The sequence below is a fragment of the Halictus rubicundus genome, unplaced genomic scaffold (genome assembly GCF_050948215.1).
Source record: "Halictus rubicundus isolate RS-2024b unplaced genomic scaffold, iyHalRubi1_principal scaffold0052, whole genome shotgun sequence".
Classification (NCBI taxonomy): Eukaryota; Metazoa; Arthropoda; class Insecta; order Hymenoptera; family Halictidae; genus Halictus; species Halictus rubicundus.
In genome coordinates, this window is record NW_027488593.1 from 339455 (window position 1) to 362158 (window position 22704).

The 22704-nt window shown below is 56.0% G+C and overlaps 1 protein-coding gene across 1 annotated transcript; it reads right to left on the bottom strand.

The window, feature by feature from the left end:
- Positions 1–1251: 1251 nt before the first annotated feature.
- LOC143363505 (uncharacterized) lies at positions 1252–22229 on the bottom strand. The gene is made up of 5 exons (XM_076804076.1): positions 22029–22229; positions 15977–16396; positions 6181–6447; positions 4393–4599; positions 1252–4260 (listed from the first exon to the last, which is right to left on the bottom strand). The coding sequence occupies exons 1-5, from the start codon at positions 22227–22229 to the stop codon at positions 1252–1254; spliced, it is 4104 nt and encodes a 1367-aa protein (XP_076660191.1).
- Between the last annotated feature and the right edge of the window lie 475 nt (positions 22230–22704).

Genomic DNA, 22704 nt, shown 5'->3' on the forward strand with positions numbered 1-22704 from the left:
ATAATTACGATTACGACAAACGGCTACGAACACGGATTACGAACACGGATTACGAATACGGCTTTGTTTCGCCGTCGACCGACGGTCGGAGCAGCCTGCTGCCGGGACCACTCAGATTTGAGCGCGCAAATGAATCCACAGGATGGGTCAATGAGAGGTTGAGACAGAGAGAGAGAGAGAGAGAGAGAGCGAGGATTAAAGGTGTAACTGCACTTTTAATAGAGTACTCGCACGTACAATGCGCCGTGAGAGGCGCGAGCCGGCGGACGAGCGGAGATCTTGAGCGAGCCAACTTCTGCCGTCGGATCGCGAAGCGGAGATCTTGAACGACACGAAACACGTGCCGTCGCGAGGCGGAAATCTTCGACGCGAACGACGGAGATCTTGGCGCGAAGCAGAAGGCTCGTAACGCGGCGCGAAAGAGCGCGAGAAAAATACAAACGAGTATTTTGAAAGCGCGAGAGATCAGCGAACGGGCGCGAGAACTATTACCGTACGATTAGAATACACCGTGACGACTGACGAAAGTTACAAGAGCGATGCGAGAGGCGAACATGAAGAGAGCGAGAAGGCACACGCAGGTGCCTTAAATAACAAGGACCATCGAATGTGGAGCACCGTGATTGGTGCTCCCGAATCGGATAATCCTTGTTTGTCTCGATTTGAAGGATTCAAGCGTTGAAATCCGGTCAATGAGAGCGACACGCGTTCTTGCCGCGTGTTGACATACGAGACAAAAACCGTATGAAACAGCGGTCGCCCGCCAAGACAATAGCCGCCGAATTCCAACGCTTGAATCCTGAACATACCGCCCGCCTCGAAATATTAATTTCGAAATGCAGTGGAGGCGCACGGAAGCGCGTTAGAGCGAAAGAGCGGTCAAGTTTGGCCTAGCGAACTTAAACGATAAAGAGACAGCGTTGTACAATGCCCGAGCGCCTGTCCCCATGAGCGAGTGACGGACCGCCCGCCGTGCGAGTACCGGCTAAGAACTAAACGCGAACGTTTTCCAATACGGAACAGAGACATGAAAGTTACGAAAGGGCCGCCCGCCTTGTCGGCTCGGGGGCGCGAGTTGTACACACGTTGAGCGGTGTGACGGAAAATAGCGAGAGACGCTTAAAACACAAAAAGAGAGATACATTATAAAGTAGAGTAGAGATAATCGCAATGGTACATGAGTCACGAATAACATTGAGTTTGACACGTAGAGCACGGTGCGTGTACTGAACACTTTCGGAATCGACGCACTTATGAATTAGAGTCGGGACCGCACGCAACGGGTAGAGGACACACTTTTACGAGCGGACGTTTGAACGTGGACGTAGCAGTGCGTACAGTCACGACGCGAATGTGGCCGTCGTCGCCGGGATGCAGCTCGATGACGCGACCGAGATCCCACTTGCACGGGGGGATGGTAGGATTCCGAATTAAGACTAACTGCCCTATTGCTATAGCGGGGCGCGCTGTACGCCACTTCCCGCGTTGCTGGAGAGAGTTGACGTAGTCATCCTGCCACAGCTTCCAGAAGCGTTGAGCAGCGTGACGAATGAGCTGCCAGCGTGAGAGGCGATTTTCTCCGAGATCCAGAAATGAAGGTTGAGGAGGGACGGTTAGCACGGAACCTACCAGGAAGTGCCCCGGAGTAAGGGGTTCGTAGTCGTCGAGAGTGTCCGATAGCGCGGAGAGCGGTCGCGAGTTGAGACACGCTTCTATCGCACAGAGGAGTGTGCTGAACTCCTCGAACGTGAGCGTGCGGTCACCGAGGACGCGGCGGAGGTGATATTTCACGCTTTTCACCCCAGCTTCCCACAGGCCACCGAAGTGTGGCGCGGAAGGGGGGATGAAGTGCCACGCGGTGCCGTCGCCAGCCGTTTTGTTCTGGAACTCAGGGTTTCGGAGCGCCGAGCGATAGGCGGTTGTCAATTCGCGATCCCCACCGACGAACGTGGTGCCGTTATCAGAGTAAACGGCTTCAGGAAGGCCACGGCGAGAGCAGAATCGCAAGTATGCGTTGAGGAAAGCCGGGGTGGAATAGTCCACAACCAGCTCCAGATGAATGGCCTTGGTGGCCATGCAGACGAACAGCGCTATGTATGACTTACGCGAGGTGATCCCGCGACCGGCGGAGGCGCGGACATTGAAGGGACCGGCGTAGTCGACACCGCAATGAGCGAAACAGCGGGTCGGAGGGGAGACTCGCGAGGCGGGTAAATTTCCCATTAACTGCTCGGGAACAGCGGCTTTTTCCCGAACACAGGTGATGCAACGATAGATCACCTGTTTTACGAGGCTCCGTGCGCGAAGGAGCCAATAGTCCTGGCGAAGGGTTAGGAGAGTGAGTTGCACTCCGCCGTGCAATGTTCGAACGTGAGCTTGTTCCGCCAGAAGTCCCACCAAGCGATGAGGAGCGAGCACGATGGGATGTTTTGTCCTTTGAGGGAGAGGTGAGTGATGTAAGCGTCCCCCTACCCGAATGATACCGTCGGGGTCAAGGAACGCGTTGAGTGAAAGGAGTGAACTTTTTGTGGAGAGGGGCAAACGCCGGTTGAGAGCGCGGATTTCGTCGGAGAACGCGATGGACTGGAGGTGCTTTATCCAGAAGTTTCGAGCCGAGGAGATATCGGCCGAAGTGAGCGCGCGGTCGGAGGGTTGCTCCGGAGGGTCGGAGCGATCCCTACGACAATGCCGGATGAAGCGGAGGACATATGCTGTAACTCGCAGGAGTTTGGGCCAGCTCGAAAATCGAGAGGCTAAGTCCCATTCGGGAACAGGGGCTTCCGAACAGTGGAGTGACATTTTGGCTTCTGGTGGGTCAGTGTCCTCGTGAAGGAGCACTTGAGATGGCCAGGCGGAGACGTCATGGTGCAGCCAGCCTGGGCCCTGCCACCAGAGGGGAAAATTGAGAAGGTCGTCGCTGAGGAGACCCCGCGAGCCGCAATCGGCGGGATTATCCGCGGTCGTAACATGACTCCACCTCGCGTGCGGCAAGCGTGTTTGGGTATCGGCAACGCGATGAGCCACAAAGGTCTTCCACCGAGATGGGTGCGACTGGAGCCACGCGAGGACGACCGTTGAATCGGTCCAGCAGAAACAAGGAATGTCCCGATTGTCGAAGGAGGAGAGCACGAAGGTCACGAGGCGTGAGAGCAGTACCGCAGCCTGCAGTTCGAGTCGCGGTATGGTCACAGGGGAGAGTGGAGCGACCTTGGACTTGCCAGCGAGCAGAGAGACGGTAACGCGACCATCGGCTGAAATGCAGCGAGCATAGACGACGGCAGCGTAAGCGACCGTCGACGCGTCCGCGAAGCCATGGATCTCCATTTGGGAATCGGCAGGAGAATGACCGGTCCAACGAGAGAGTTGAACGCCGCTTAGTAACGGGAGACGCGTATAGATCGCGTTCCAGCGGTCGAGCAGAGGAGGTGAGATCGGGTCGTCCCAACTCAGACGGAGACGCCAGAGATCCTGAATTAGGATTTTTGCGCGAATAATGGCAGGCGTGACCCATCCGAGAGGGTCGTATAATTTAGCAATAGTTGAAAGAATAGAACGCTTGGTTGAGGGGAGCGATTCGGAAAACGAAGCATTGAATTGGAAAGAATCGCGAGAAGGATTCCAACTGATGCCAAGCACCTTGACGTGATCGTCAGGAGCGAGAATTTTTGAGCAGGCAAGGCCATGATCCGACGGATCGATGTCCTCAAGGAGACCACAATGGTTGCTAGCCCATTTCCGCAGGGTCATATGAGCGCATTGCAGCAGATTATTTAGCTGACCGCGAGATTGCAGAAGAGAAGAGACGTCATTGGCGCCAAAGAGAACGTCGTCGACATAAATGTTCGAGCGCAGGATCGGAACCGCGAGCGGAAAACGCGAGCCCTCGTCCTCGACGAGGCGCTGGAGAACTCGAAGCGCGAGGAAAGGGGCGCACGTCATCCCATATGTAACCGTCAAAAGTTGAAACGGAATTGGCGCGTCTGCTGGTGCCTCTTGCCAAAGGATCCTTTGATAATCAATGTCGCGCGGGTCGATAAGTATCTGACGGTACATCTTGGCGATATCCGCTGTATAAACGTACCGAAAATGCCGCCACCGTAAAATGACGGAGGGAAGATCAGCCTGCAATTTCGGGCCTGGAAACAGGTGGTCATTCAGCGACGTGCCGTCTGAGGTTCTGCTCGAGGCATTGAAAACTACGCGGAGGTGCGTCGTCGAGCTACCTTCGCGAAGGACAGGATGATGTGGTATGTAGACACACTGCGGAGAGGTTAGAGCAGACGAGAGAGCGCGTCGCATGTGGCCCATTTCTTCGTATTCACGAAGGAAGGTCCGATACTCCAGAGCGAGAGAGGGCTTTAAGGAAAGCTTACGATGGAGCGATTGACTGACCTTCGCGGCGACAGAGTAAGAGTGGCCAATTTTGATCGGAGGACCGTCGCGAAAAGGAAGACGGACCACGTAGCGGCCGTCGGCCGTTCTGGTAGTATTGGCGCGGAAATGAGCCTCGCATTGCTCCTCGTCCGTCGTGAGGAGAGTCCGACGCGGGATTTCCTCGATTTCCCAGAATCGAGTTAATTCGTGGGAGAGAGGGTCCTCCTGAATGCAGTGATGCATTGAAAGGCTAGATGCAGCATGCGGAGAGGCGCGTGAGCGGACAGCGTCACGAGACGGACGCGAGCAGGGTCCGGAAACGATCCAGCCAAAAATACTATTCTGAGCGATCGGATGTCCTCGGGAGCCCTTACGCACACCGTCGAGGATGATGTCAGCGTAGACGTCCGCGCCGAGGATGAGATGGATCGCAGAGGAGCTGAACGGATCTGGATCAGCCCAATTTAGCGAAGAGAGATGCGCGAGAGAGCGCGAGTCGAGAAGGCGCTTCGGAGTGTACGTCGAGAGCGACGGAAGGACGAGAGCGACCGTAGAGATCGCGGGAGTCGCGGACGACCGTGGTGACACGCGGAGGCGAACAGCGTGACGCACGCGACCGGCATGCACGCCGCCAACAGCCGAGATCGAGGTCTCGACCCGGATGCGTTTCGCACGCAGTAGGGACACCATAGCTTCGGTAAGAAAGCTCGCTTCCGATCCTTGATCGATTAACGCGCGAACAGGGATGGAATGGCCCGACGGAGCGTGAATTCGGACCCACGCGGTAGCGAGCAAGACGGCGGAGCCCGGTTCGGTCGGAGTGGACGCGAGGTGAGACTTCACCTCTGGAAGGGGCGTCGGTGCCGGAGAAGGTGACGCGGGGAGAGCTTCAGTGTCGTGGAGGAGTGAATGGTGACGTTGATGACACACGCGGCACGTATATTTGCTCGGGCAATCCCGCACAAGATGCTTTAAACTCAAGCAATTTACGCACCTCGAGAAACGGTGAACGAGATCCCGTCGATCACGAGGGCTACGTGCGTTAAATTTCGGACAGGAGCTGAGCATATGCGAGGCTCGACAGACGGGGCACGGAGACTTCGAATTTTTGTCGGACTGCGACGCTGTGGCGACATGTACACGAGATCGACCGGCGGAGGTTTGACTCGATGCGACGGGAAATGCAGAAGAGCTCGCTGGTGCACTGGGAGCGAATTCCTCGAGGGCGCGAACGCGAGAGTCGATGAATTTCGTGAGTGCATCGAACGTGGGAGGCTCTACATCGTCACCCGTCTTGATCTTCCACGCTTTGCGAGTCGGCGCGTCCAACTTTTGCGACACGATATGTACAAGGAAATCGTTCCAGAGATCGGCAGGTGCCCGCCCGAGATTTTTGAGTGAAGCAACAATTACAGAAACTCGATCGCGTAGGTTTTGGAGATCGGACGCGGATTCACGAGACAGCGCTGGTAAATCAAGCATCGACGTCAGATGTGAGCTAATGAGGCGCCGAGGGTTTTCGTAACGCGCGGTTAACGCCTTCCACGCGATATCGAAGTTGTCGGCAGTTACAGGGAGATTCCCGAGGCATTCGAGGGCACGGCCCGAGAGCGATGACATGAGATAGTGGAGACGCGTGACATCCGCGAGCGATTTATTCGCGATAATGAGCGCGGTGAAGCGATCGCGGAACGCCTCCCATGCCTCATAACGGCCGTCGAATTCCGGCAAATGGATGCTCGGAAGGAGCGGAGCGGCGGACGTGGGACTCGCTTGTCCGTCGGAAGTATGTTCAAGCTGACTTACAGAAGTGCTGGGGAGCTCGTCGAGTTTTGCTTGCATGGAGGCCAGAGCGTCGAGGTACGTTTCCTCCGTCGTCGAGAAAGGGTCGTCGGAGAAGTACGGGTGTGCAGCCTTCGCGTCCGGTGAGGTGGAGGCGAGGAGTCGAGCGTGCCCGGCCTCGAACCGCGTCCAGTTGGCCTTCAGATGAGCCATCCTCGTCATTAATGTCGAGCGAGTCCACTTCGCTTTCCCCAATTTGTTGAGGTTGACGAGCGCGCGCTCGATCGCGCGCTGCGTCAACAGCTGAACTTCGATCGCGTCTTCCATGATGCACGATCTCTCCCTCGTTTCTCACTGACCTCGTGGATTATTCGCGATCCGGCTCGAAGGACCAGAATGTTTCGGCGTCGACCGACGGTCGGAGCAGCCTGCTGCCGGGACCACTCAGCGCGACCATTTGAGCGCGCAAACGAATCCACAGGATGGGTCAATGAGAGGTTGAGACAGAGAGAGAGAGAGAGCGAGGATTAAAGGTGGAACTGCACTTTTAATCGAGTACTCGCAATTACAATGCGCCGTGAGAGGCGCGAGCCGGCGGACGAGCGGAGATCTTGCGCGAGCCAACTTCTGCCGTCGGATCGCGAAGCGGAGATCTTGAACGACACGAAACACGTGCCGTCGCGAGGCGGAAATCTTCGACGCGGACGACGGAAATCTTGGCGCGAAGCAGAAGGCTCGTAACGCGGCGCGAAAGAGCGCGAGAAAAATACGAACGAGTATTTTGAGAGCGCGAGAGATCAGCGAACGGGCGCGAGAACTAATACCGTACGATTAGAATACACCGTGACGACTGACGAAAGTTACAAGAGCGATGCGAGAGGCGAACATGAAGAGAGCGAGAAGGCACGCGCAGGTGCCTTAAATAACAAGGACCATCGAATGTGGAGCACCGTGATTGGTGCTCCCGAATCGGATAATCCTTGTTTGTCTCGATTTGAAGGATTCAAGCGTTGAAATCCGGTCAATGAGAGCGACACGCGTTCTTGCCGCGTGTTGATATACGAGACAAAAACCGTATGAAACAGCGGTCGCCCGCCAAGACAATAGCCGCCGAATTCCAACGCTTGAATCCTGAACAGAGGGGAAACCCGCAGAGTCTCCCTCTGCATACCGGCCGGTATGTTTACTCGACGAGGCGGGCAAGCTATTCGAAAGAATAATTGCCGCCCGCCTCGTCGGGCACCTGTCGCGGGGTGGTCCCGACCTGAGCGACAGCCAGTATGGATTCCGGAGGGGGCGCTCTACAATAGACGCATTAGAGCGTCTGCGCCTCCTCCGGGAAAGGGCTGTCGCTCGGGGCAGGGTGTTGATGGCTGTTTCGTTGGACATATCTAACGCTTTCAACGCCCTGCCCTGGTCGGAGATAATGGGGGCCCTGGACCATTTCCAGGTGCCCCCTTATCTCCGGGAGGTGGTCGGCGACTATCTCCGCGACAGGGAGGTGGTGTTCACCGGCCGGTATGGCATGGTTTATACGAGGGAAACGCACCGCGGGGTTCCGCAGGGGTCGGTCCTTGGGCCACTCCTGTGGAACCTAGCGTATGACGCGGTGCTGCGGGTTGTCCTCCCCCCGGATACGGGTGTCATCTGTTATGCAGATGACACCCTGGTTTATGCCGAGGGGGAGGACTGGAGGAGGACCAGGCACCTTGCTGAGGCCGCCCTGGACTGCGTGGTCGGGCGAATCCGCAGAATGGGCCTGACGGTGGCCGCCGCAAAGACCGAGGCGATCTGGTTATACGGATCGTCTCGGTCGCCGCGGCCACCCCGTGGTCGGGACCTGTGGATTCGCGTCGCTGAAACCTCCGTCGCGATCGGGCCCAGGATGAGGTACCTGGGCCTGATCATAGACGGCCGCTGGCGATTCGATGGACACTTCGAGCTCGTCGCCCCCCGACTAGAGAAGACGGCAGCCGCATTGGCGCGGCTGCTGCCGAATGTCGGGGGGCCGGATTTGAACGTACGCCGCCTATATGTGGAGGTGGTGCGGTCTATAGCCCTGTATGGGGCCCCCGTATGGCACCGCTCGCTCGAGGCCAGCACGCCCAGCCGCAAACTCTTAGAAAGAGTGCGGCAGCGGCTGGCCTTGCGGGTCATACGGGGGTACCGCACCATCTCCACCGAGGCGGCGGGACTCCTCGCCGTGATTCCACCCTTCACTGTGGTGGCGGCGGAGCGGGCGAAGCTATACCACATCGCCCGCTCCTTCCGCCGCCCGCCGGGGGTGGAACTCACGCGCGAGGAGGAGGAGGAGCTCGAGGGCCAGAATCGCCAGGCCCGGACGGAAGCTTTTTCGGAGTGGAGGGCGATGTTGGCGCCCTCCACACGTCCGATTGTCCGGGCCCTCCTGCCCATATTTTACATATGGTGCGGGAGGCGGGGAAGGTTGACCTTCCGCCTCACGCAGGTGCTCTCCGGCCACGGTTGCTTCAGAGAGTACCTGCATAGAATGGGGCGGGAGCCGACGGCGCAGTGCCACCACTGCGGCGAAGATGTCGACACGGCGCGGCACACTCTGGAGGAGTGCCCTGCTTGGGCCGGGCCGCGCCGTGTCCTGCGAGCCGCAGTGGGCGGGTGGGACCTCGCGCTGCCGACCGTGGTCGACCACATGGTCGACAGCGTGGGGTCGTGGAATGCGGTGGCCTCCTTCTGCGAGGACGTTATCAAGCAGAAGGAGGCCGCCGAGCGGGCCCGGGAACGGGACCCGGGCTCCGCGAGGAGGGTGTGGGCGCGGGGACGACCCCCGCGCCGGCGTGTGCCCCCCACGAGGGGGGCGGTGAGGGATGGGAGGGCGCGGGGGTCTCCCCCGCGTCCACCATTGCCCCCGGGTGTGGGGGGCGGAGAGGGTTTGGCGCGGGGAGTATCCCCGCGCCCTGTTTCGCCCCCACCTGTGGGGGCGCTGAATTTGGGGGCCCGGGGTGCGAGCTGACCCGGGCCCCGGGGGGGAGCGTAGCTCCCCCCGTGATTGGCCGACACCCCCCGGGATAGTTTCCCGGTTAGTGGGGGGTGTCGGTCCACCCTCCCCCCGATAGGGGAGGGGGACCGTGGGGGGTTTTTGGGGAAAGGAAGGGTCGGGGCGTGCCGGATCGCGCCTCCGACGGCCCTTCCTTCCGGTGGCGGCGTCCTCTTGCTCTGGCCGGGGCTGGTTCCTTCGGGACACCGGCCCCGAGCGGGGCACGAGGACTCCGGGAGCTGTGGGTGGACCGAGCTGGGGCTCGGGAAGCCCAAATCCGAAGGCTCCAGGCATGGGGACACCGGGCGGGTCCCTCCGCCCGGGGTCTTATAGAGTAGGCAGTGGGGGAGGCTAACCCCCTCCCCCGGGGTGGCATGTATTAGCTGGGAGGTGTCCTGTTGAGTACTCGCGTGATCCAGGCACCTCCCCTGTAGCTTAGGTGGGCGTGAGGTTTTAGTGGGTAGTCTCCGGGGGCTTCGCCCCCCGGAGAGAATCCCACATAACCCCGGCTTCCCCCAGGGAGTCGGGGTATGTATAAAACATTTCCTCACGATAAAAAAAAAAAAAAAAAGTTGGAGTTGGAGTTGGAGTTGGAGTTGGAGTTGGAGTTGGAGTTGGAGTTGGAGTTGGAGTTGGAGTTGGAGTTGGAGTTGGAGTTGGAGTTGGAGTTGGAGTTGGAGTTGGAGTTGGAGTTGGAGTTGGAGTTGGAGTTGGAGTTGGAGTTGGAGTTGGAGTTGGAGTTGGAGTTGGAGTTGGAGTTGGAGTTGGAGTTGGAGTTGGAGTTGGAGTTGGAGTTGGAGTTGGAGTTGGAGTTGGAGTTGGAGTTGGAGTTGGAGTTGGAGTTGGAGTTGGAGTTGGAGTTCAGCATGGTGTCCTTACGTTGTCTCTTGGGTTCAGGAGGTAATTGATTGCGGGTTGAATGCTCTTCCAGGAAGTGAGTCGTTAAATTCGAAGATTTTGTTTTTTCGCCGGCAATGCGGCTAACATGGCCGGAGGGGCCAGGCTCCGCCGTTTTGGAGAGACGGGTCTATCACTTGGTTGTAAATAATGACTGGATAGGATGCGTTTAGACAAGGAACTGGGTAATCTTGATAATTTTATTCATAAATCAGAACAAAGAACGATTTTTAAGATCACTAATAAGATGAACAAAAGTAACCTCGATGTTCACTCAGTAGAGACTCAAGAGAAACTTGTGTCGAATGACGAGCTCCTAATTGAACCTTCAAACCTTTTTTTTTTTTTATCGTGAGGAAATGTTTTATACATATCCCGACTCCCTGGGGGAAGCCGGGGTTATGTGGGATTCTCCCCGGGGGGCGAGCCCCGGGGGGCGAGCCCCCGGGGACTACCCACTAAAACCTCACGCCCACCTAAGCTAAATGGGAGGTGCCTGGATCACGCGAGTACTCAACAGGACACCTCCCAGCTATCATCATACCCAGGGGGAGGGGTTAACCTCCCCCACTGCCTACGCTATAAGACCCCGGGCGGAGGGACCCGCCCGGTGTCCCCATCCCTGGAGCCTTCGGATTGGGCTTCCCGAGCCCCAGCTCGGTCCACCCACAGCTCCCGGAGTCTTCATGCCCCGCTCGGAGCCGGTATCCCGAAGGAACCAGCCCCGGCCGAGGCAGGAAGACGCCGCCACCGGAAGGAAGGGCCGTCGGAGGCGTGATCCGGCACGCCCCGACCCTTCCTCACCCAATATCCCCCACGGATCCCCCTCCCCAATCGGGGAGGGACGGACCGACACCCCCCTACACCGGGAAAATAACCCGGGGGTGTCGGCCTATCACGGGGGGAGCTATGCTCCCCCCCGGGGGCCCGGGTCAGCTCACACCCCGGGCCCCCAAGTTCACCGCCCCCAGTTGTGGGGGCCTAACAGGGCGCGGGCAAACTCCCCGCGCCAGACCCACTCCGCCCCCCACCACCGGGGGCACACGTTGGCGCGGGAGAGACCCCCGCGCCCTCCCTACCCTCTCCGCCCCCCTCCTGGGGGGCACACGTCGGCGCGGGGGTCGTCCCCGCGCCCACACCCTCCTCGCGGAGCCCGGGTCCCGTTCCCGGGCCCGCTCGGCGGCCTCCTTCTGGGTCATTACTACCTCACAGAAGGAGGCCACCGCATTCCACGACCCCACGCTGCCGACCATGTGGTCGACCACGGTCGACAGCGCGAGGTCCCACCCGCCCACTGCGGCTCTCAGGACACGGCGCGGCCCGGCCCAAGCAGGGCACTCCTCCAGAGTGTGCCGCGCCGTGTCGACATCTTCGCCGCAGTGGTGGCACTGCGTAGTCGGCTCCCGCCCCATTCTATGCAGGTACTCTCCGAAGCAACCGTGGCCGGAGAGCACCTGCGTGAGGCGGAAGGTCAACCTTCCCCGCCTCCTGCACCATATATAAAATATGGGTAGGAGGGCCCGGACAATCGGACGTGTGGAGGGCGTTAACATCGCCCTCCACTCCGAAAGACTTTCCGTCCGGGCCTGGCGATTCTGGCCCTCGAGCTCCAACTCCTCCTCGCGCGTGAATTCCACCCCCGGCGGGCGGCGGAAGGAGCGGGCGATCTGGTATAACTTCGCCCGCTCCGCCGCCACCACAGTGAAGGGTGGAATCACGGCGAGGAGTCCCGCCGCCTCGGTGGAGATGGTGCGGTACCCCCGTATGACCCGCAAGGCCAGCCGCCGCCGCACTCTTTCTAAGAGTTTGCGGCTGGGCGTGCTGGCCTCGAGCGAGCGGTGCCATACGGGGGCCCCATACAGGGCTATAGACCGCACCACCTCCACATAGAGGCGGCGTACTTTCAAATCCGGCCCCCGACATTCGGCAGCAGCCGCGCCAATGCGGCTGCCGTCCTCTCTAGTCGGGGGGCGAGGAGCTCGAAGTGTCCATCAAATCGCCAGCGGCCGTCTATGATCAGGCCCAGGTACCTCATCCTGGGCCCGATCGCGACGGAGGTTTCAGCGACGCGAATCCGGAGATCCTGACCGCGGGGTAGCCGCCACACCCGAGGCGAATACAACCAAATCGCCTCGGTTTTTGTGGCGGCCACGGTCAACCCCATTCTCCGGATTCGCCCGACCACGCAGTCCAGGGCGGCCTCTCCGAGGTGCCTGGTCCTCCTCCAATCCTCCCCCTCGGCATAAACCAGGGTGTCATCTGCATAGCAGATGACACCCGTATCCGGGGGGAGGACAACCCGCAGCACCGCGTCATATGCCAAGTTCCACAGGAGCGGTCCGAGGACCGACCCCTGCGGAACGCCGCGGTGCGTCTCCCTCTTGTAAACGGTGTTATACCGGCCGGTGTAAACCACCTCTCTGTCGCGGAGGTAATCGCCGACCACCTCCCGGAGATAAGGGGGCACCTGGAAATGGTCCAGCGCCCCCATTGTCTCCGACCAGGGCAGGGTGTTGAACGCATTGGAAATGTCCAATGACACTGCTATCAACACCCTGCCCCGAGCGACAGCCTGCTCCCGGAGGAGGCGCAGGCGCTCCAATGCGTCTACAGTGGAGCGCCCCCTCCGGAACCCAAACTGGCTGTCGCTCAGGTCGGGACCACCCCGCGACAGATGCTCAACGAGGCGGGCAGCAATAATTCTCTCGAACAGCTTGCCCGCCTCGTCGAGCAGACACACCGGCCGGTAGGCAGAGGGAGACTCTGCGGGTTTCCCCTCCTTTTGGAGGAGAACCAGGCACGCTTCTTTCCATACAGTGGGGAAGACTCTCCGGCGCAGGCTCGCGTCCATGACGCTCCTGAACGCCGGGGCGAGGACCTCTATAGCTAAGGCCATTATACCACCGGGAACCCCATCGGGGCCAGGGGCCTTCTTGCCCCTGGCCCGGAGTTCCCGGACGGCCCGGTACAGCTCCCACTCGGTGACCCGGAATTCGTCCGACCATTCAATGGCCGGACCCGGGGCGCGTTCCCCCCCCCCCTCACTCAGGGGGAAGAGGGTATCCACTACGCGCCCCAGAAGTTCCGGGTCTAACCGCTCCGTGACCGGGGACGCCCAGGGGCAAGCACCGCCTTATACGGGCGTCCCCACGGATCCTCACGGAGGGTGAGCAGGAGCTCATCCCAGGCCTTGGCCTTAGCAGCGGCAATCGCACGCTTGAGGGCCACGGCCGCCGATCTGTACTCCCTGTACAGCTCGGCGACCCTCGGCTCCGCGTCGCCGCCCAGAAAATGGCGGCGACGGGCGCGGGCATACTGGCGGCGGGCTCGGCCGGCCGAACTGCGGAGTTTGGCCAGCTCCCCCGACCACCAGTAAACTGACTTTCGCGGGGGCTGAGCTCGGACCCGGGGCATCGCCACGTCACAGATCATCTGCAACGTGCCCCGGATCGAAGCCGCCCCCTCATCTGCCTCGCGCTCCCTGGCCGAAGGCCAGGCGGAGCCGATAATCACGGCCCTCAGGAGGTCCCCGTCCAGTCGTTTCAGCGCCCATCTGGGCGCTGACGGGGTGCCACGTCGGAGGGGCGTGTCCAATGGCGAGTCCGAGACCACAGCCACGTCCATCAGGACGTAGCTGTGGTCCGACAAGGTCTCTCCACTCCAGACCCGCCAATTGGACACACGGCGTGAGGCGGCGGCCGTCGCGAACGATACGTCCACAATCGACCAGCCGTTCCACCTCACGCACGTAGGCACGGAGCCCCGGTTTAACAACCGGAGCTCCATCCCCTCCGCCCAGTCTTCCAGGACTCCGCCTCGGGCGTTGGTCCCGGGGTTACCCCAGGTGGAGGACCTCGCGTTGAGGTCCCCCAGGACCAACACTGGACCGGCTATATACGGGGCTATCATAAGCCCCAGCCGTTCCAGGAACATCCCTAATTCGGCGGAGTCATAACTGGGTGAGCTGTAGCACCCCACGACCAGAAATCTTCCCCACTTTACCATCACCATCCCCCTGCCCCGTTCGACCACGGAGCAGGGGGGCACAGTCGCCGAGTGGCGACGCCACCATATCATCGTCCCCGGACCAGTGTGGGTGGTCCGGGACTCTGTACGGCTCCGTGGCGACGGCCAGGCCAAACCCCCACTCCTCCAGGCACTGGACCATTAGGTCCTGCGCCTGGCGGCAGTGGTTGAGGTTGGCCTGGAGTACCGGGAGAGGGGACCAGCGCGGTATATGAGCCATTAATTGGCCTTCACGCTGGTCCCCTCCTTAGTCGCCGGTGCGGGTGGCGGGGGGTCATTACCCCCCGTCCCGCTGGGGACTGCCTCCACCTCCATTTCCACTGTCTCAGTGGAGGTGTGGGGGGCGGCTACTGCCTCCCCGGCAGTCCCCTTCTTCGCGCTTTGGGGGGGCGCCACACCGCCCACCCCCTTTGCGCCCTTCTTCTGTTTGGGAGGCGGGGAGCACGCTTTGCTCCCCGCCTTGTGTCCCGCCGGTCTCCCCAAAGCCGCGCACACCACGCAGTGCGGAAGGGCCTTGCAGTCCACCGCCCGGTGGGATGCATCCCCGCAGCGGTAACAATGACCGCTGCGGTCGACCGCCGCCGTGCATCGCTGCCGTACGTGGCCTAGGGCCAGGCAGCGAAAGCACTGGAGCGGCCGTGGAGCAAGAACCACCACCTGGGCGGTGGACCACCCAACCCGCACCTTGCCGGCCTTCTCGATGGCCACCGCAGCCAGGGCCGGGCACTGCACCCAAACAGTGCCGAGTCCGTTGGGCGGAGCCTTCAGCTCACCCACCCTGACGGACTCGGCGGCGCAGCCCCCGGCCTTCGCCACCGCCTCCGTTACCTCCTGGGGGGTAACCGACACCTCCAGGCCCGTGAGGCGGAATTCCGCCTTCTTCACGGGCCTGGAGACCCTTACCTCCATCCCCCCCAGGACGGCAGCCATCTTGGCCGCCAAGGCGTCGGCCTTGGGGCCCCCGTCGGCACCAGGGACCTCGATGATGAGGCCCCCGGTGACCGCACGCTTCCAATTTAGAGTCCCAATGCCCAGGGCGTCGAGGTCGACGCCCTGGCGAGCCCTCCTAATGGCCTCCTCATAGGAGGCCTTGCTCCCCTCCGGGACGGTGATCGTCACCGCCGCTGATCGTGGGGGAGCCTTTACCTTGGCCGCCGCCTTCGCGGGGGCAGTAGCCTTCCCTTTCCTTTGGGCGCCCGCCGGCGCCTTGGCCGCTGCGGCCGCGGCGGCCACTGCGGCGACAGCCTTGGCCGCAGCCTTGGCCTTCCTCCCCAGGACCTCGACCCAGGTCTCCTCTTTCGGGAGACCTGGCTTCGGTGCGCGGGGCGGCGCCGGACGGGTGACCGAAGGCTGGGGGATCTCCCCAGCCTTCTTACCCTTCTTCTTCTTTTTCTTTTTCTTCCCCGTCACCGGGGAAGGGGCAGGGGCCGGCGTCGGCGGCGCAGGTGCCGGCGGCGCAGGCGCAGGCGCAGGCCTCGGCGGGTCCAGCGGCACGTGAGGTGACGGGCGGGGTGGCTTACTCGCCCCCGCAGCCGGGACAACGGCCGCGATCGCAAGCCGGAGCTCCACCCGCATCTCTTGGCGGATGGAGCTAAGACCCGCCTCCATCAGCGCCCGCATCTGGGCCATGAGGTCCGATGGAGGCGCCGCGGTGTCCTCGACGACAGCCGGCGCCGGCAGGGGAGGGGCGTCCCGCAACCGCTTTACGGCCATTAGCTCTCCCCTGATGGCCTCCAGCGTGTCGCGGGTCTCCGCCAACTCCCTCTTCAGCGCCGCGCAACGCCCCCGCAGGAAGGCGGCCTCGGGGTCCGCGAGGGGCCAATCGTCCGAGCCGGCCGCAGGGCATCCCCCCGGGAAGCCCCTGCGGTCGATTTCGTTCGTTACCTCCTCGATGAGCTCGGAGGAGTCCCGGAAACCCTTCACGATCGTGCCCTTGAGGTTCCGACTCTTGTCGGCCATGTCGCGGTTTTCCCTGGCGAGCTCTACTAGGAGGGCGGTCAGCTCGCCGGGGAGTAGGACCCTCACCTCCGGACGCGGGAGCTGGTAGGACCTCACGTCCCCGTCCAGCTTATCCCTCTTATCCGGTGTCGGCGACCCCCTCCCCAGAATCGGGGTGAGTGGGCGTTTCATGCCCGCGCCGCTGGTGGAGGGGGTCGATCTGGCCGACATGGCCGACCTGGTCGACCTAACCGACAAGACCGACACGCGGTCCTCCTCCACGTCGGGCCCGCCGCGTCCCGCCAATCCCCTCACCGGTTTGGCCTTGGGCCGGTCCCCATCCACTGGGGCCGGTGGCCCCATAACCTGTGGTGACACTGGTGCCACCACAGCTCCCCCCTCAACCACTTCCGGGTGTGGTTCCCCCTCCTTAAACTCTTCATTTTTATTATTAAAGCAATCCATAATTGATCCCACGAGTATGGCGGGAAAAGCAACGTCCACCTGGGCAGAGCCCCCACTACCCAGGCAAGCCTATTTACAACGGGAGGTCGGCAGGTATCCCGAGGTGTACAAACGCTAATGAGCGGTGCATCCACCGCCCACCCCCGGTGCTTAGTCCGGGAGTTTCCCCTCGCCACGTTTACGATAGCTTGGGAATAGAGACTTTTTTATAGAGGTTTGTCCTCCTCGCAGGCCGGCCGATTAAGGCAAGCCCCCCGTTCCGGTAAAACATGACCACCGGTTTACGGTATGGGGCCCTGCGGCGACCTCCCCGGTCGTTACCCGCAGGACACAGAGCCCGCGGTTTTCATCCCTCCGTGTGAGCCTTACCGGCATGGGAGGCCCTGCCAGGATCCGAAGATCCGGCCGGCATCGCCTCACACATCATTGGGACTACTTCCCGCGGAATGCCCCTCGCTCCGTTAGCAACACACAACTATGTGTGTTCCCAGGGTCCACCACGAGGAGGTGGAGCCAGAGGACTTTAGACCTGTGACATCCCTCAAATAGAGAGAACGGCTCGACAGTGGGACAGCTGGTCCCACTGTAGAGGCCACAGGTCCTCGGACCCCAATTGAACCTTCAAACCTTCTGTGGAGCCAACTCCGATTTGATCGCGTTTCGCCCCGGTATTTATCCACGAAGCGCGGACTACGGAGAGCGCGCCGCCTCGCGAAAAGTTCGCGAAGCGATGGTGCTCGCGGATTGGTCCGCGCTTGGGTATCTTCGCGGATTGGTTTGCATAAGGGGCCGGTCGCGGATTGGCTCGCACTCGGGTCAGTTTTGCGAGCTCGCGACGGAACGCGAGTTTCGCCGTTTCGTCGCAACTTCCTTGGGCAATCTAGTGTTAAAGGACTACCTACTAAACCTAATCCAGCGTCCAGGGTAAAGCCTTATTCTCAGTTGTACTGCTATGACACCATTCGGTACTGTTCTTTTACTTTACTTCGAATGATGTCATTTTTTAGCAGTTCTTTATTGAATATATCAGTATATCTTTTAATTTATTTAATAATATTTCATTATTTTTATGAATTATCTTGTTCTATAAGTTTTTCATATCTTTCTTTTTCTTCCATAATCTTCTTTATGTATGTGTTTAATTTTTGCCAATAATTTTTATTTTTACTCATAATATGTATAAAGTTATTCTTTGTGATTATCCCAGTTAGCCAAATACCCTCTCAACCAAAGGGCCTAGCCGATTAAGATGGTCAAAACTGCCCTTAGAGGTTTTTCAATGATTAATGAACCATTCGAAAGCTGACCCAGAAAAACCCGTCTGAGAAAAATTTCAACCCTCTATCTTGCCCGTGAGGGTAGTTACAGGGTAAATTAGATTTCGCGCTTGTCCACGCATTTTCCACACTCTGATGCTTCCTAAAATTCTGAAACAAATGTGGCATATTTTGGATCCTAAGACAGATTTTTGAGAATTTTTTCAGATTTTTTTCTTGCAAACTGTGGTCGCAAAAAATGAAAAACCTCAAAAAATCGGAAAAATGTACATTTCTCAAAAATATTAAAACATGCTATTTTGCTGTTTAGTGCCCCGATAAAGTACCATAACAGGCAGTGTCCTCAATTTTTTTAGATTTTTTGTTGTGGGCACTTTTTGTCAAAACAAGAAAAACCGAATTTTTTCGCCGTTTCTGCTATTAGGAGGAAAGTTACACTTGTTGGTTTTATCGCAGGTATATATTAAGTCATTTTAAACATTATTACATTGAAACAAGTAAGTGTTTGACCTAAAAAATGTTTTAAGAGAAAAATGGATTGTATTTTGTGCGGTATATACCAGAATGTTCGGAACGTTTACAACATCGCCGGTTGGCACAGCGGTTAGGGCGTCGGACTACGGAGCGGATACGCTGGTGTTCGAATCCCGTCGGTGGGAAAGTTTTTTTTCCATACGTCATCTTTATTTTTTCAATTTCTTATATGGTTTATTCATGTGATTTTAACAATATTTTTTTAATGTTTTAAAAATATTGAGATAACATTTTTAACTAAAATACATACAAAAATAGTTTCGCAGTATCTATTATTTCCTCGATTCTCTAATTGTATATGTTCATCATTGCAGTCCTGTTTAACATTGTTAATATTAAAATTCATTAATCTAGTTTCTAAGCCTTGCGTCTTCAGAAATTAGGGAGGAAATAAGAAGAACTCTGAATAAATAACACGTAGCAAAGTATTGGTTTTTGTCAAATTGAGAGAAAAGGGCTACATACTACCACTATTTTGAAAGTGAGGTATCAGGTCCAAATAAGCCTAAGCCATTCCAGTTTATTGTAAGGTACATGAGGAAGTAATTCCCGTTTATAGTTACTTGAATGAAAGATTTGTTCTGTGCACATTTATGATACGGATCAGGAAGTTCATTATTTTCGGTGGGATGCAGAAGCAATTCATAGTATACTAGGTCAAAAGTACCAGCTCCTACACAAACAAGTAGACAACAAAACCTTTCCAAAAATTGGAAACAATTGGAACTGCAAAAAGACTCCATTTCAAACAGTATCCTCGGTAGATACTCTTGATTTTCCGGAAATGACAGAAGTAGATTTAAAAATTCTTTTCACGGAATCTTAACAATTTTCACAAGCTATTTCATTCTGGCAGAAATCGTGGACGAACAAAATAATATAAATATTAATTTATTGCCTAATCCAAGAAAATAATATCATTAAATTCGAAGTAAAATCGGAGTGATATAAATAAAAGTTAGTTAAAAATGTTACCTCAATATTTTTAAAACATTAAAAAAATATTGTTAAAATCACATGAATAAACCATATAAGAAATTGAAAAAATAAAGATGACGTATGGAAAAAAAACTTTCCCACCGACGGGATTCGAACACCAGCGTATCCGCTCCGTAGTCCGACGCCCTAACCGCTGTGCCAACCGGCGATGTTGTAAACGTTCCGAACATTCTGGTATATACCGCACAAAATACAATCCATTTTTCTCTTAAAACATTTTTTAGGTCAAACACTTACTTGTTTCAATGTAATAATGTTTAAAATGACTTAATATATACCTGCGATAAAACCAACAAGTGTAACTTTCCTCCTAATAGCAGAAACGGCGAAAAAATTCGGTTTTTCTTGTTTTGACAAAAAGTGCCCACAACAAAAAATCTAAAAAAAATTGAGGACACTGCCTGTTATGGTACTTTATCGGGGCACTAAACAGCAAAATAGCATATTTTCATATTTTTGAGAAATGTACATTTTTCCGATTTTTTTGAGGTTTTTCATTTTTTGCGACCACAGTTTGCAAGAAAAAAATCTGAAAAAATTCTCAAAAATCTGTCTTAGGATCCAAAATATGCCACATTTTTTTCGGAATTTTAGGAAGCATCAGAGTGTGGAAAATGCGTGGAAAAGCGCGAAATCTAATTTACCCTGTAACTACCCTCACGGGCAAGATAGAGGGTTGAAATTTTGCTCAGAGGGGGTCAGCTTTCGAATTTTTTCTGGGTCAGCTTTCGAATGGTTCATTAATCATTGAAAAACCTCTAAGGGCAGTTTTGACCATCTTAATCGGCTAGGCCTTTTAAATAATTTCTTTATGTGGACTAACCTGAAGCCCCTTTGTGCTACGCTCATTTTTTATTTATGGAGGAATACAAAAAATCCTTTGAATAGCTTCGATCTGGAACTAATCGTTTTGGCAAGTTATAATATTGATCTAGGTTTGTGCAAAATTTCATGAGATACTTCGAGATGCTTTCGCCGCAATTTAAGTTTAAGGCGGTGGCCGCGGCCGCAAGATTGTGTGCGTGCACCCCCTCCCTTGTTCCGCACACGTACGCCGCGGCTCAAGATTGTGTGCGTGCATCCCCTCCCTAGTTCCGCACACGTACACGAGATTTGCAAGGGTACGGGATTCCCACTTCCATTTGTTAATAATGCAAAGATAGTACTGTTCTGTAGTCAAAAGCGTTAGATAAAAGTTCAATCTAGGCGGCAAAGGTCCTCAGAAGTCCTACTTTTGCGTTCTTTAGCCGTAATTTGCAATATTCAGCAGCATGCTGCTTTTCGAGTGACATTATCGTAAATATCGAGAGATTTAGAGCTCGTATGGAGTTCGTAGAACCTTTCCCGCCTAGCGGGAACATATAGGATCTCAATGCAACGCCAATCACGTGGTATGCTTACGTATTAATCGAATAAATGCGGGAACCCAGAAAAATTGGATCATTGAGTATTTCATCAAAATATAGTTCCGGCATTTTTCGCTACGAGCGCTGTACTCTGTTCCCGATCTCTCTCATCGTCAGCAGTCACTGTATCGGTAAAACAGAGGCCTATAGGAGCATGCGCGGCGCGACAGCGTGGATGGCGTGTACGTGTGCCTACGCCGATCGCAAGGGTCCGGGATGCCTGGAAATATTTCCCAATAATGCAGAGACGGGACTTTTCCGTAGTAAAAAGAGCTAGATAAAAGTTCAATCTAGGCGGGAAAGTTCCTCAGCAGTCCTACTTTTCCATCATCGAGAAATGATTAGCAATATTCGGCTGCATATTGTCCGCCAGAGAGGCCTGTAGGAGCATGAGCGTCTCGTGACGCCACGCTTGTTTCGAACGCCTCGCGAAATTCACATTTTGGCCTCTGAACCAAAATAACCAGAGAGTTATGAAATCATTTCAACGGAAAAATTGTGATTTCATTAGTTTCTTTTCCCATAAATCGATTTTTTTCAAAATCCTGAGGTGACAGACAAATTTTTTGATCGCATTTGAAGTCAGCGTGACAAAATCTACGACAAAAGATGTACAGAATGTCAAGAAAAATCTAACCGTGCATGGCATTGGATAAATCACAATTTTGTTTAAATATTCCAAGTTTATTTTCAAAGTTAAAACATGTTTGTATCATAGTCTCTGTATTTTTCCCTTCTTTTGCAATATTTTATCTTCTAAAAAAAAATCATACCTCTATCTCATTTCTATCGAAAGTTCTTTGATTTTGACAGAAACTTCGTCACTTTGTCAAATATAGTGTTACGAGTATCGAAATGTTACGATATCGATGTGTGGGATCAGGACCCCCAGACCAAAAGTATGTAGGAGATCGGGAAGAACGGGAGGGTTCCGTGGGTGAGCGCGTTAGTCGATCGGCTACCACCAGTGAGGCCGTGGGTTCGATTCCCGCGGCGGCGGTGCCCTCATTTTTCCCGAGATCCTACGGCGGTGCCCTCATTTTCCCCGAGATCCTACAGATGCAATGAACCGAAATGTCAATTTGAATGCATCTGGAATGTTTAAGGCCGTTGTACACTAGACCGCACCGCCGCCTGACCAGCACCGCACCGCCGCCGACGTTTTGACATTCTTCTATGTAATTTAAATGGGAGTGCGCACATACGATCCGGTGCTGTTCTGTTGCCGTTATATGTGCGCACTCCCATTTAAATTACATAGAAGAATGTCAAAACGTCGGCGGCGGTGCGGTGTAGTGTGCAACGGCCTTTACTCACCGGTCCCAGGCGCTGCCAGACTACTTTTCTTTGTGGCGCCGCTTCCACGCTGGCCGCCTGCAACGCCGCTTTCGTGGCCGCCTCCGCCTCCTTAGCCCTGGCCAAAGCCAGCCTGACTTCGACGACGGCCTTGGAGGCCGCCGCCACCGCCGTCTCAGGCTGTACCACGACCGCTTCTTCCGCTTGCTTTTCAATCTCCATGATGCACGTGCACTGTCTTGCGTGGTCACATTCAATCTCCCGGAAAACCCACGAACGATGTTTCCTCGATTTTCTTTTTTCCGTTCTTCCCACTCCTCACTCATTCTATCTATCTCTCATACTATTCTCAATTATTTCTTCTAGATTCTTCCATACATACATACACAGGCACACACACACACAATAAAAACAATTACACACACAGTGCAAAATTATATAAAAATTGCGATTAACAGCACGCCAAGGCCGCAATCGCGACAGCAATGTTGCACTGTGAAATGTTCAGGTCTGTACGAGCCTTTAGCTGCCAGATTTTGCGGTGGTGGGGGTGGATGCTGGCGAGAAATCTGCCAACATTGGTGTCGTCGTTCTTCAGTTTACTCATGACCAGGAACGCGTTAGTTCGTAGATTCGCGTTCGTTCCTGCGTCATAAGAATATCTACTATTGACCAATCGAATTGACCAATCGGTCGA